General features: G+C 39.3%; 1 protein-coding gene across 2 annotated transcripts; it reads left to right on the top strand.

Moving 5' to 3' along the window:
* The first annotated feature begins 12,712 nt into the window (after window positions 1-12,712).
* LOC109096674 (protein S100-B-like) lies at window positions 12,713-15,077 on the top strand. 2 transcript variants are annotated; one of them, XM_019110305.2, is made up of 3 exons: window positions 12,713-12,871; window positions 13,126-13,291; window positions 14,032-15,077. In XM_019110305.2, the coding sequence occupies exons 2-3, from the start codon at window positions 13,154-13,156 to the stop codon at window positions 14,179-14,181; spliced, it is 288 nt and encodes a 95-aa protein (XP_018965850.1). In that variant the 5' UTR covers window positions 12,713-12,871; window positions 13,126-13,153; the 3' UTR covers window positions 14,182-15,077. The 2 variants fall into 2 exon arrangements, with proteins under 2 accessions (XP_018965850.1, XP_018965851.1); XM_019110306.2 differs by having other exon boundaries at window positions 12,856-12,880.
* The last annotated feature ends 201 nt before the right edge of the window (window positions 15,078-15,278 follow it).

Here is a 15,278-nt window from a genome sequence, read left to right as displayed (position 1 = left end):
ACAGGTACGATATATATATGTATTATATTATATATACATATTATATATAATTTCATTTCTCGTAGGAACAATGAAGCATGTTTTTTTGTTTTGTTTATTTTTTAATATACAGTTATAATAAGAATACTTTTTATATTCCTCGCTTTTCCGCTTTCTTTGTCTGAAACTGTCGTGGTAATTGAACCATGGATGAATAACAATACAAGCAAAAAAAAAAAAGAAAAAACTCATCCGCCCTCTGAAACATTCCTTAATGAATCTTTTCCCTTCGTAGCCAATTCCAAACAAATGATTGTTTGCTGTGATTCACAGCAGCCTCCCTTTGGGAGCGTGGTTTCATCTAAAGCCTCTGAGGTGTATGGAATGGTGCACTTTATGCTAGATGGTGGTTCTGCTTCCACACGTTCTGCTTTCTAAATATAAATTGTGGTTTATGTTTTTGGATATGGTTATCCTTTGTTTGAATTCAGAGTATTGGCTCATTAAAACTACACATTCTGAACTCGTTTCCGACATTTGCTTAGTAGAACCAGAATTAAATGCACCTCGAGGGAAACATGTCCTCAACATGTCCAGTCTTCTATGAAAACTGAGTATAAACAGTTATCAAAGGTTTTCAACCCTCATGTCATTCCCATTTGTATTACTTTCTTTTCTGGGTAATCCAAAAGAGATAGTTTGAAAAAATGTCTCAAAGTCAATAGAGTCAACTAAATTCAGATTACTTGCTATCTTTTCCTATCTACATTTAACGAAAATTCACACTTCCGATACTGTGTGACACTGAACCATGCTTGCGTATGCAGCTCTTTTTAATTTCTCTGTTACATTGCATTACCCTTCCCCCTATACTGGTGCAGAAATAGACACAAAGGTTTTAAACTACTTTTGTAAAAGTACAGTTTGGTTTCCTAGGTTTAATGTTTTTATCCTCGTGTTTCCTGAGTGGCGAGAGCAGTATGCGATCACAGTGAGGTGAAACCTGGCCAAAGACTATCTCCATCAGCATCGGAGCCCACTTTACAAGCAGCTAACTGCACCGTTTGATTACTTCAGGTATCGACGTCGTCTACATTACCCAAAGGAAAGCTTGACGCTGCCCTCGGCCCTGTGACCCAGACAACAGATTTTGCTGTTGCCATCAGTGTTACATGCTGATGTCACAAATTTACAGCCTTAAACCTCTCATACTCCCTTACACACACTACTTACACTGCCAACTCATATTTTATTCATGTATTAATTTATGTTAATGTGAACATATTTTATTTTTTCTTATTAAATTTAATTATTTTATATTAATACTTATGTTATCTTTTAATAGGACAATTATATTACTAATTTGTTTTTCTATGCTTGTAGTTTACAATATACGTATATTTTAATATCAATTTTTATATCAATGATTTTACTACATATAATTATTTTATTCAAGTAATATGTTTTTATCCATTAATATTTAAGTTAGTTTTGGTTAATTAACCATTTTCCTATGTTATTTTACAGGATTATTAGTATACTTTTTTAAATAGATAAATAATAATTTTTGTTTACTTAATTTTGGTTAATATAATAATATGAATAAATTGCATTAATTATTTTATTAGGAGGTAATATTAGATAATAATTTAATTAGATATAATTAAATAAGTATAATAATAAATATACTATTTTAATTATTACATTTTTGTTATTTTTTTTTTAAAAATATGATTTATATTGGGAAATATTTTCATAAATAATAATAATAACAGTTTAGATAACTTGTTAATGGTAACATGATTACTACTATTTGCTCAGTTACAAAAAAAAAATATTTATATAGTATTACATTAATATTCAAAAAGGTACACAATTACGACTAAAATTATAGTGATGTGATTATTGTATCTACTATATATGTCCCAGACCCGACGCCCCTCACCTGAGATACTGATCACCTCACCTGCCCCGTCGTCAGCCACCTAGTCAATCTACCATGCACTTAAAAGACACTCACGTCACTCACACAGTCCACTGTCCCGTTCTCGTTCGCAACCTACCTGCTAACCTACCTGCCAACTTCAAGGACTTCCATTGCTTATACTTACCCATCTCCAGTGATTCCCAGTTACCTCCTGTGTCGATCGTGAGTGTGTGTGTGTGTGTCTCCAGCCCTCAACGTCTCCACTCCTCTGCTAACCTACCTTCTAGGACCGTTCACGTCTACATCAAGACAAGACGTACTATCAGTTCACTCACACTCTCCATTCAATTACCCCGTTTATTACCCATGTTTTCCCAACTACCTCTGCCTCTGCTTGGTGGCAATAAATAACATGTGACCTTAATCTTGTGACGCTGTCCGTCTCCGACCCATCTGTACTGTAACCGAAGACCAGACCGAAGACAGACTTGACACACATGCATTGTCGAGCCATCCCAACCCCTTTCATATGACCTCGTAGACCGCCTTGCGGCACACACTTAACATCCCCCTCCATGATCACCCCTTCACCAAAAAACCACCAGGCGGGCACTTCCGTTAACGACACCACATCACTTCTTCACCTTCCGTGGCCCATCCAATCCCATTGCCAAACCCAGCGCCCTTCTCTGGTTCGGGCGGAGGAATGCAGCGGATTTCTCCTGCAATGCTCGTTGTCCTGGAGATGCAGCAGCACTTATTTCCCACCGAGAGATCCAAAGTGGGCATTCATCATTTCACAGTATGAAGGTAAAGCACTTCAATGGCCGATTCCCCATTTGGACCCAGAATAATCCCCTGTCATCCTGTCATATACCAGCTCGTTGACCACTTCACTGGAAAGTTTTCGGAAAACCTACCTGGAACTCGTCCATCGGTGAGAAACTGTACAGTTTTAAAACAAGGCAAGATGGTCTGTGAATGATTATGCTCTCCAGTTTTAGAACTCTCGGCGGCCACAAGTGGGTGGAATGAACAGCTCTACTAACTACCTATCGGCAAGGATTGGAACCCCGATGCGGTTGCATCTCGCTGCATACCGAGGATACCATCGGGCTTGAATGTTTTCATCCAACTCTCCCATAGCGCTTCGCCACTCGTATGCGCTTCGTCGTGTCTTGAAGAGCACCAGGCCAGCCTCAGCCAACATCTTCCTCTGTCTGACCAGAACCCATCAGCCCTCCAGAACCAGCCCATGACTCATGCAAAGGGACTCTACCCCCCTGACTGGGGCTGAACGGCCCCCCCCAGAAAAGAATTCTGACCCAGAATCGGGTGTCTATACCGGCGGATGTACCCCGGGGCATATCCTCTCCGGGGGCATGCCCCATACGCCCTCCTCATGTCTCTGGTGAGTGCCGGATCTTCCCTACCATAAATCAGATGAAACCACTCCCCACTATTGTGACAACTTACTGATGCTGATAGTTTTGCTATTCCAGTCCAATGCACTCCTCGATTCTGGGTCAGCTGGCAACTGTCATCTCTGGCCTCCCCTCTGCCGTCCGCTCAACCTCCCGACCACGGCCACGCTGCAATCCTCCTACCAGATCCCACTCATAAACGGGAAGGCCGCTGACAGGTGAGACGGGTTTCGCCGTTAGTGTCTCGTGAGGGCCACTTGCTCTCCTTTCGGAACTGCAAATTGGCATTTCTTCACAGGGAAAAGATCCATCTGCTGGTTCGGGAGGACTCCACCGCTGAAAAAAAAAACAAAAACTGTGGTCCTAGGGCGCGCCCGTGGTTGGAGCATGCATGAACCCAGTCCTATCCTGGAAGACTGGCGAAATCCCTGAAGTGGGGCGAAACCTGTTGCTCATGGACTGTTTTCCGCCCGGTGTTCCTGTTCCTCAGTCCTCTCCGCTTCCAAAACCAGCTCTCTGTCTGTGCGACCTCCATGACAGTCCAATGGACAGACGATCTGTGGACATACCATCTTGTTACGGCCCCCCTTCAGTGATGTTTTCTCTGCCCAAAAAGAAGCCTCCCAAGCTGCCGCCCAGTTGGTGGGAGGGAGGGTCGTAGTGTGGGGTGGGGGGAGGTGGGGGGGGGGTGTACCTCGGCCAGCTACGCGCCATTGATCTGGTTCCACTTCCGGGTGAGTCAGTGCCAAGGGGAAGGATCTTATCCCCCTTCCATCCCGGAGGAGAAGGCCATTGAAGAGTACATCGAGGAGCTCTGGCTCGTCAAGGATACATCCGGCCATCCACTTCCACTTTCCCCGGCTGGCTTCGAGCTCTTTCTTCATGGAGAAAAGGACGAAGGCTTGCGGCCATGTATGACTACCGAGCCCCTCAACCATATCACAGTCAATTCAGATATTCCCTCCCTACCTCTCGTCCCGGCAGCCCTGGAACACACCTCCGTGGTGCCACTGTTTTCACCAGTTGGACCTCTGCAGCCCGTACCTCTCCGGATACGTGAGGGGGACTACCCTCAAGGATGCCTTCACCTACCGCTCCTCTCCTGGTTCACGACCCGACCCGGACAAACCTTTCATAGTGGAAGTGGACGCCTCCACCACCGGAGTAGGAGCGGTGCTTTCGCAGCAGCAGGGGAACCCCAGCAGACTCCATCCATGTGCCTTCTTCTCCCAGCAAGCTCAACCCGGCGGAGGTGAAATACGACATCGGAACTGTGAATTCTGGCTATTAAGCTAAAGCGCTCGCCCCGGAGTGGAGGCATTGTTCTCCTTGGCGGGGGTAGCAGACATCCGTTCCAGGTCACTTACGGACCATAAGAACCTGGAGTACCTGAGAATGCCCAAAAGACTCTCTCGCCAATCCCCCCGACAAAGCCCGGTGGGCTTTATTCTTTACCCTTTTCAATTTTACAATTTCCTATCGACACGGATCCAAGAACGTCAATGCTGACGCCTCTCCACCGTTGTTACACTCTGAAGAACCTGACTCCACATACTCCCTGAAAGACTGTGGTCAGCAGCCCAATCAACCTGGTCCCATGGAAACCATAACCCCCTCCAATGCCTCAGCCAATAGTCCCAATGCGGCCATTTTTGCCCACCTGGCATGCAGTAGTACAGCAGAACACGCGCACTCCACTCATCCACTCTGCCTCACACCTCAATAGGCACTGGCCACCTTGCTCTCTCACTCGGGTCGGGGTTCAATGAAACCCGAGCTCTCGTTGCTAAAAGACCATACCCGCTTCTGGTGGCCTCAACATGGCATCCGAGGGTCAGAATGGTCAAGGATGTGGGACAAGGCTGTTAAGGAAATGCGCCAATCTCAAAGATGCCCACGTCCTCTACCATCTGGCAGCTCCTACCTCTGCCCGTTCCCAACCGACCATGTGTCACACCTAGGGGTAGATTTTTGGTAACTGACCTTCCCATTTCAAGAACTGTACGTGTATATTTGTGGTAGTGGATAGATTCTCTAATCCTGAACGTTTAAACATAATTCCTCTCAAGGGACTACTGACTGCCATGGAGACCGCTGAACTCATGTTTCAATCACATCTTCCGGTACCGCCCCGAAGATATTGTATATCAGACAGAGGACCTCAATTCATCTCTCGGTTCTGGAAAGCCTTCCACTCACTCCTAGGTGTGGCCCGTCAGCCTATCATCGGAGATACCATCCGCAAGCTCGAACGGGGCATACGGAAAGGAAAGATCCAAGAGATCGGTGTTAGTTGCAGTCCCTAATCGCTTCCTCCGTACCTTCTTCACGGCCACCAGAACTCTTGGAACCAAGTTCCTAGGTGGGCCGAGTAACGCACAAAACTCCCTGTGCCAACCCTCTACCGGACTCACCGCGTTCCAGTGCGGACTCGGCTAACCAAACGCCACTATTTTCTCTCTGGTCTGGAGAACCCCCGAACGTAACCGCTGTCGACTACTGGTTCCGAGAGAGCGAGAGGGTCTGGTACTCAGCCCACCACCAGGCTACAACGGGCCCTACGGAGACGCAGAATGACAGCCGACCTTCGCCGCTCTGAAGCTGCAACATCTCAACGAGGAACATAAGGTCCTGGCTGTCAAGCAGGGACATCCGCCTGCGTCTCCCATGGCGTAAGCTGAGTCCCAGGTTCATTGGCCCAATCACCATCCACGGAGCTCAGATCAACCCGGTCCCTTAGAGGCTCAACTTCCACCTGAACTAATCGCATCCACCCCACATCCATGTGTCACTACTCCGTGAAGCCTCACCATCCCTTCTGTTCCCGTCTGCTCCACAGAGCCTGGCGTAGCCGCAGCCGAAACCCCCTCCTTCCACTCATTCCTGGACGATGGAGCGGCTTACGAGGTTCGAAAAGTCTTTGCATTCCCAGTGCCGTGGTGGCCATGCTCGAGTACGCTATGGCTGGACTGGGATAAGGTTATGGTCCTGAGGAACGTTTCATGGGTTCCACGCAATGACGAACTTGCCCGCAGAATATATCTGGACACTTCCATGCAACTCATCCCGACAGACCTGCCCTCAGGGAAGTACCTACCACCACCGAGACGTCGGGGTCCTCGGTGTCCCTCAGGAGCGGGAGCCGTGGGCGGGGGGGGGTACGGTCACGACACGCCAGCTCCCACCCCTTCCAATCAAGCGCACTCCTCACCTGCTACTGATCACACACACCCTGCCCCTCGTCAGCACCTTATCTACCAGCACTTAAAAGACACTCACTCCACAAAGTCCCTGTCCTGTCTCATCGCAACTAGGAAGTTACTACCTGCACTTCAGGACTTCCACGGCTAACTTACCCTGTCTCCATTGATTCCCAGTTCCCTCCTGTGTCATCGGAGTGTGTTGTGTGTCTCCAGCCCTCAACGTTGTTATTGTTATTTGTAATAATATATTTTATATTAGCTGATGTTGGTAAATTCTACTACATACAATTTACACAATATTACTAGTTAGGGGCATTTTACACACTTTTTAAAATAATAATATTAACAATTGTATAATATAACACATTTCGTACATAAGACTATTATCATTATATATTCCTTTACTTTTTTACAAAAAAGTTCAAGACATGCATACCTGTCAAAAAAAGAAAAACTGATGAGTTTACCTCAGGATTGCTAACATACAGTTTTCTTTCAAAAGTGTGTGTGTGTGTGTGTGTGTGCATCTTCATGTGGGTTAAAATGGTAAGGTGAAGTCAAGCCAAACTGTTTTCGGGTGCCAATCTGCAACAGGCAGCCAATTCATCACAAGGGCCACATAATCCACTTAATCCAATTTAATTACCGCGCCTGTGTTGTTTTTGCCAGTTTGCTCTTCTGTGGGCAGCAGTATGGGGGTATCAGATCACAACTGTTAGCTGAATATATGAGCCTCTGCGTAAATTCGCTGTGTTCAGCAAAAGAAGTGTGACTGTGGCACGGCAGAAAGAAGCTTTGTTTACTACAGGACATGGGTAATAGACAATGTCTAGGAGTTAAATAATCGCATATTACCAAACTTTTGTCTTCATTTAGGGTTAGTTAGCATACAGCAAAAAGGTCAGCAAAGTTAAGAAAGTCTTTGATAACCCAAGTTCAATTTTGCACAATTTGTGAAACGGGTACATGAGCGCAGTGTTAATTCTAGCTGAACCATGTACGCGCGTCTGTGTTTGTTTGCACTGAGGGACGCTATTGAACTTCACCTGGTAACTCAGTGAAGGTTGAGTCGCTGAGGTCGTACTTCCCGTTTCTATTTACTGCACAGATACTGACTGTTTTCAGACCCTGAGTCCTAGCCAACCAATCTCTATGGCTACAGATCCAACCGCTCATTTCCGCTAAGCGGCCACTGGGCCAGATATCCGATCCCGGTTATCAACCCGCATGCCCCGTACGGAGCTACTCCACCTAGCAAGATGATTTCCCTCTTTCTCAGTTCTTTTTATATCATGTTCCACCACTACCTGTATGTGAAATTAGCCTGGGTCCCTGCAGAACAGATCAAAACTGTATAAGAATACACAGGTAGGAATCACGGGACAGATTAGAAACCTACGTGCCCAGACAGAGAGGGATGCTCCCTTTTTAATAACCCTGCAGAACAGATCAAAACTGTATAAGAATACAAGCCTGCCACCTAGTGGTTAAGCGTAAACATTGCAGACGAGGGGAAAAATAACGTAACAACAATTACAGTAACACAAATACATCCAAACAGTCCGTAAATGAACCAGCAGAGCATTAATAAGACTCTTATATGTTTTAACCAACTCGGAATTGTTTTCAAAGAGACAGGACGCGTTTTGTGTAGAATATGTAACAGCATAATAGCGATGCCCCCATGTGGTCATATTTGAAACAAACGTTTTGAACGACCACTCGACTGTAGATATTTTCAGATTCAAACGGATGATTTTTATCAGAGCTGAAGTGAACACTTTAGCACCTGGACAGCTGCCCTCGTCCGTTACCGCGGCGCGTTCCCAGGCGATGACTCAGCGTTCTGGCGAACCTTTCTGTCTCTCAGAGAGAGAGAGAGCTGGGAACGATCCGCCACCGCAGCGCGGCAACGGCTCGTCGCCATGACAACAGCCGAAGCGAGTCTCGCTGGGTGATTTGTATGGAGAGAAAAGTTCACCTGAGAATACCCCAAAGACTTCTTTCAGCGCCTCGCACACTATAAACGGACGCGAGTGAATGTGGCCACACATACTAAACTTTCTCTCCCATCGCCCGCCCGCGAACAGAACACACATTTCGTTCCTGAACGTTCAGAAGGTCAAGCGATGAAATATTCGGTCTTAATTGTCTTTGTAAATCCCCGGGAACAACTCCTGACTGTTTCCCTCTTGAAAAGCAGCCCAAACTCAGCAGAAACGGCATTATTTACCAGCTGAGGTGGCAATAATTACACTTTCTGAATTTATTTTAATGTTTCTTCACAAATATTGGTTCACTAAATATAGGTACAGATCCTGAGATGGTCTTGAAAATATTTTACTAGCCCATTTCTTGCTAGAAATGGTTCAAAATGCATATTAAGCAACATGATTTAACAGACAGGGAATAGTGTCCTTACATGACCTTTGAAAATCAGGTTGTTTTTATTAATTTTGTGGACTTTTTTTGTGATTTCAGTTGACAAGGGGACATTTAAGGCCACAAAAAACATTAAGATCAATGATGTTATAGAAAAATTATATATGAAACTTTTCAAACATAACCTATTCGTGTGGAAATCAGGATTAACATTGTTAGTAATCTTTTTTTATTTTTATTTTTTACTATTTTTTATTAATTTTTATACTATATCCCAGAATACATTACATCTAAATAAAACTTTAGCAAAGACAATAGTACTACTGCTAATACTACTAATACTATACTACCACCACCAATAATAATAATAATAAGAAAAATAGCATGTATTTAAACAGGAATCTTCAAATGAACGCAAAACTAAATACTATAAATTTGCACTTAACTATGAACAAAAACTTTTAATATTTTCAGTATGTTTTTGAAAGTCATATAAGTACCCCCACCCACGAAATCCCATTGGCCCAAAGTCCTCTTACTTAACTTGTGTTTAATTAAAAAATCTTGAAAAATACAAATAAAATACACATTTCTGAACATTTAAAGACTAACTAAATGAAGTTTAACTAAAATACTAACTTTGCAACTGAAGTATCGGCAGTGACCTTTTCACCCCTGTTTTTCTTTATACAGCTTGTAAATATACAAACACTCAGTTTAGTGAAATTGTGAAGGCGATAGATCTGTAGTAAGAAAACAGTAGTCAATGAGAGCATGTGATCCTGAGCGTGGCTGGAGCTCAGAATGAGTCCTCTGTCAGGCCAACACCATGTATCCCAGAGTGCACTGGGCAGCCAATCATATGGCTGACAAAACAGCAGGGAGAGAACAGGTTCCTCAATCCAGCCGCCAACAAAAGCTCATTTATTCAGCCGTTTTGTACAGAGGAGATTATTCACAGCCAGACTAAAACAAACACACACACATTTGATTTTATGGTGGAGACATTGATTGATTGATTGATTGATTGATTGATTGATTGATTGATTGATTGATTGGTTGATTTGCTTGCTTATGTTTAACTGTTAAAGGGCATCATGCTATTATTATTATTTATTATTGTATTTATTAATTATTTTATTAAATTAGTTTTGTTTTTTATGTATTTTGATATAATCTGTTAACTGGAAGTTAAGTTAGTTATTTAAACTTAATCTTAAGTTTAACAACTAAAGGGCCTTAAATTAATTAATTAGATTTTATTTCTTATTTTTTATTTATTTTTTATTATTCTAGTATTTTTTTTTTTCATTTAATATTAAGTTTAATTGTTAAAGAGTTTCATTTTATTAAATTATTATTGTATTTATTATTTATTTTATTAATTTATTTATTTCATTTAGGCTATTTCATTTGTTAATTATTTTAACATTTTTTAATTTAATTTAATTTTAAAATTAAATAATTAAATTAAATTAAAATTACATTTAAACTGTTTGGGGACATTCGGGAACAAAGCACCCCCCCCCCCACAAAAAACAAAACAATGAAAGTTGCCCCACTGGATCTGATCAAGATCACTGATTCGTCACAGAAAAACAACAGCGCCCATGATTGAACAGTCATCTGAGTCAGTCCATTGCGAATGAACTCCGCTCCCAGATCGCAATGTGGTGAACAAATCAACACATGAGTATGGAGAGGCAGAGAGATGGATTATTGATTTGTTGACGGGGTGTTATATCCATCTGACCCCTGAGAAAGACCGTCAGGACAGTGAGGCCCACACAAGATGCAGTGTTTGCCGTCAACAACAGTGTGCTTGTGCTCTATATATGAGGCCACAAAGACACATTTATTATCGTGGAAAAAAAGACCATCTGACAATCACCAAACGTCCGCCCCGCTGGATAAACGCCAGGGAGGAGTAGGATGGGCGAGTGAAGGATCGTAGTGCCCCGTGACTGCATTCCCATGCACCTCTTCATTTTTGACTTCATGACTTCAGATTTCACTATTTATATAGGCTTAGAACAATAGTAGTAATTATTGCAACAATTTAATACATTATAATATTTAGTAAGTATAATATCTAGTTAAATTGTATCTTTATAATACCTTTATTATAGCTTATAAGTATATTCATAGTATTCATAGTATACTAAATTTTTATAACATTGCAGCTCCTGCTAAGGGAAGTTATATAAAACATTAATTTGTATATTTAAAAAGTAATTATTGATAATTAAGAAAAGTGTATCACAGGAAAACACAAACTTTGAGTTTCATGTTTTTTCCCATGTGTTATAATGCAACTGTGATTAATTATGAAAATAAATGTTTTGTATTGCAAAAATATTAATATTATATAATGCAACTATAATTACTATTATTTATGAAAAGAAATGTTTTTTTATATGTAAAAAATAATATTAAAATAAAATTATTACATTTAATATTATAAATAATATATTATATTATAATTTGTATATTTTAAACATGAAAATTTGCATTAAAACTTGATGCTGTGGTAAAAAATAAACTTATTAATTAAAACATAATAACAATTATTATTATCACTATTATTCAATAATAGTGAATAATAGTATTATATAACACTATTATATATAAAAGCAATTACAATTGTTGTTATTCAAACAGTTAATGAATATATAATATATACAATTAAAAAGAACAATATATTGTTTTATAATAACAATAATAAATAATAACAATAATACATTTAAAATGTAGTTTCAGTTGTCGTTGTTAAATAATAATAATAATAATAATTTGACATTTAAATGTATTATTTAAAATTATTTTTTTTTTCTTTCAGACAGCCAATGAAAATAGTATACAATATATAATAATATATCAACTTAATAATAATAATAATAACAATAATATATTTAAAATGCAGTTACAGTTGTTAAGAATAAGAATAATATATTTTAATGGCAAATTATTATTATTATTATTATTATTATTATTATTATTATTATTATTATTATTCAAACAGACAATATCGTGCTTATGGTTACAAACATATTTAACAACAAACAAAAATTTGGGGGAAAAAATACTTTTGAAAACTATTATTAGGTTACAGTTTCTCGAAAATGTCATCTACAGATTGCATTAATGCATTGTTTGTGAGTGTGTGTGTGTGTGTGTGTGTAGGTGTCAAAGCTGTTTAATAGTCCAGTGGGGTTTAGGACACACGTCTGGCCAATTCTATAACAGAAAAGGATCGGCTGATTAACATGCCACACCACTCACTTCCTCTCAAACACACTATTGTCGTCCTCCGAGAAGCCTGACAACAAAACACTTGTGTGCACTTATGGGCAACCGAACTTCCAAGAAAGATCAAAAGGAAAACAGAAAGGAAAAAAGTGGTGAACATATATCCTTATGGCCTACAACAAGAGGACGAGATGACCAATGTATAGAAACGCGAGACTGTCTTTAATTCCTTGGAAAAAGACTGACAGGACAATGCAGTTTCATAAAAAAAAATAAAAAAAGGCCGGTACAAACAATAAACATAATAGGTATCAAGGTTCTGAAACCGAGTGACAACAAAAATTTACCAGATTTAACAAAAACAAACAAAAAACCTAACCCAGTTTAATTTTGCTACAAATCTAAAAATTAAACACATAAACACACTACTAAAGCTTTCAAAGAAAAAAAAAAAAAATTTAAAGCTTATTTATCAAATTTGGCCACACAAATGTTATTCTGTGTGTATGTGTGTTCATCTTCATCTCTTTGTATCTCACTCTGAATGTGTGTGTAGTGGAGTGAGAACAAGGTCAGAAGCTCATTGGTCAGTTCTGGTGATTGACAGGTCAGAATCTCCAAGCTACAGGCCCCTCCGTTTCAGACCTATAAATGGACTCCCATCTCACTCTGCTCTGAATCGCCTCATTCTGACAAACTCTCTGCTGGTAAGTCTAGTAAGTTTTTATCATTGCAATGTTTTACAGCTTATTTTGCTCCAAGCGTTCCGAACTGCAGATGAAATTGCAAAACTAACTACATAATGACTAGAAATGTGTTTGCAAAAGACAGAAAGTAAGTTAATGGTCCATAAAATTGCTTCAACACTTAAACTTTTACAGTCATTTGAGGGAAAAGTTAAACAGCTTGAAATTGCTTTCAAACAGTTTCACATTTTTAGTGCTTATTGTAATTATTCCAGAAAACGTCGAACGCTACACTACATTAAGATGTCAGACTTAGAGAACTGCCTGGGAACCATCATTGAGGTCTTCCACAAATACTCGGCCAAAGAAGGCGACAAGTACAAATTAAAAAAGGCCGAACTCAAGGAGCTGCTCACAAATGAATTTCCGACTCTTACTGAGGTAATTAATCTTCAAACTTTAATGAAACTTTTTTTTTTACACTACACTTTGGCTTGAAATTTAAAGAATGCTTGATTTTCAACCAAGGCTTTGTGTCAGAATTTAGATTTGGGGTCCAAAATCTGGTTAAAAATATTTTTAATGAGTTAGCTATTTTTATATTTAAGCTTTTTCTTTTCCGACTCTCACAGAAGTAATTAAACTTCCAACTTTTTTTTTTTTTTACTCTACGCTTTGTCTTGAAATTTAAAGAATGTTTGACTTACAATCAAAGCTTTATGTCAGAACTAAGTTTTTGTGTCAAAAATTGGATTAAATATTTTTAATGCTAAGTGAGTTAGCTATTTTCATATTTAAGCCTTTTCTTTTCCAACTCTCACAGAAGTAATTAAACTTCAAACTTTTTTTTTACTCTATACTTTGTCTTGAAATTTAAAGAATGTTTCATTTACAATCAAAGCTTTATGTCAGAACTAAGTTTTTGTGTCAACAATTTATGATTAAATATTTTGACGTGAATCATCCATTTTAATTACAGAGTACATTAAACTGCAAAGGTTTTTTTTTTTTTTTTTTTTACACAACACTTTGTCTTGAAACTTAAAGATTGGTTGATTTACAGTCAAGGCTTTATGTCAGAATTAGGTTTTTGTGTCAAACATTTACAAATAAATATTTTTAATGCTAAGCGAATGACCTATTTTCCTATTTCTTAAGCTTTTTCTTTTTATCTCGCTCAGCATGTGAAAGATCAAGCAACAATGGACAGCTTGATGGAAAGCTTGGACACCGATGGTGACTCGGAGTGTGATTTTCAGGAGTTCATGACCTTCATCACCATGGTTACCATCTGTTGCCATGAGTTTTTCGAACACCACGAAGACGAATGAGTTGAATTTAATAAAGCGAGTTCAGTTTTCGTAGTTTAATAAGTCACAATACATTCCATCTCTTACAGTAGGCTTTGTTCTTTATCATATCATATTAGGATTGCTGTTTTGTTTGGAAAGAATGTACATGCAGCTTGTTTGGCTTATTTTGCTAGACTCAAAAACTAGTTCATAATTTATTACAAAACATGTTTCTGTTATTTTGCCTAGGCAAAATTTTATTAATTTCTTTTTCTCCAAGACATCCCCATGATAAATCTCATCGAGTGAAATGCAGACCAGGTGTTGTGCTCTTGCCATTTCAATTCCAGGCTGAATGTGAATTTTTTATTTTTTTATTTTTTCTGATTAGCTTCAGACTATTAGGCTGCTATTGACTTACATCGGATTGTTCCCGGGGCCTGAGACAAATCATACTGTGCTTTAAAAAGACCCACCAAAGCGAATTATTCTTTTGAAAATATCTAATATGATGTTCACAACCTTCCATAAATGATTTGGTATTTCAAATCAATCCCATATGTTATTAGAGGCATGAAAACTCATGTTTTCATGTATTAAATGTCCAGAATATTTACTAGCAGATTTAATAGTACATGAAATGTGTTTTCCAATTGTAAACTAAGCTAACAGTCAATGTCAAAACATCAGGCTTAATTCATGAAACAAGACATCTTCTGTGTAAATCGTGCATAAATGTACTTGCATGCAAATTATTAAATTGAATGTGAAAATTTACTTAAGAATGTATGATGAACAATTTACAAAAAATTGTGTAACAAGGCCCTACAATGAATGTTTCCTTATAAAGCTAAACAAACGATGAACAAGTTTCAGAAGCCAAACTGTTATGGAATGAAATCTATCTAGCAAAATAAAATTGTGAACAAATAAAATTCAAGTAAAGTGTGAATTTTTTAAACATTGACTACATTAGTTTTAAAATATAGATGTTCAATGTTTTTTTTTTTTTTTTTACATTTCCCATCATTAACACAATATCTATCTATCTATCTATCTTTCTGTCTGTCTGTCCGTCCGTCCGTCCGTCCGTCTTTCTGTCTTTCTGTCTGCCTCCATGTCTGTCTGTCTGTCCA

Source organism: Cyprinus carpio, chromosome B22 (genome assembly GCF_018340385.1).
Source record: "Cyprinus carpio isolate SPL01 chromosome B22, ASM1834038v1, whole genome shotgun sequence".
NCBI lineage: Eukaryota > Metazoa > Chordata > Actinopteri > Cypriniformes > Cyprinidae > Cyprinus > Cyprinus carpio.
Note: the sequence above shows the minus strand (reverse complement) of the source record. Positions and strands in the feature narration are given on the sequence as shown.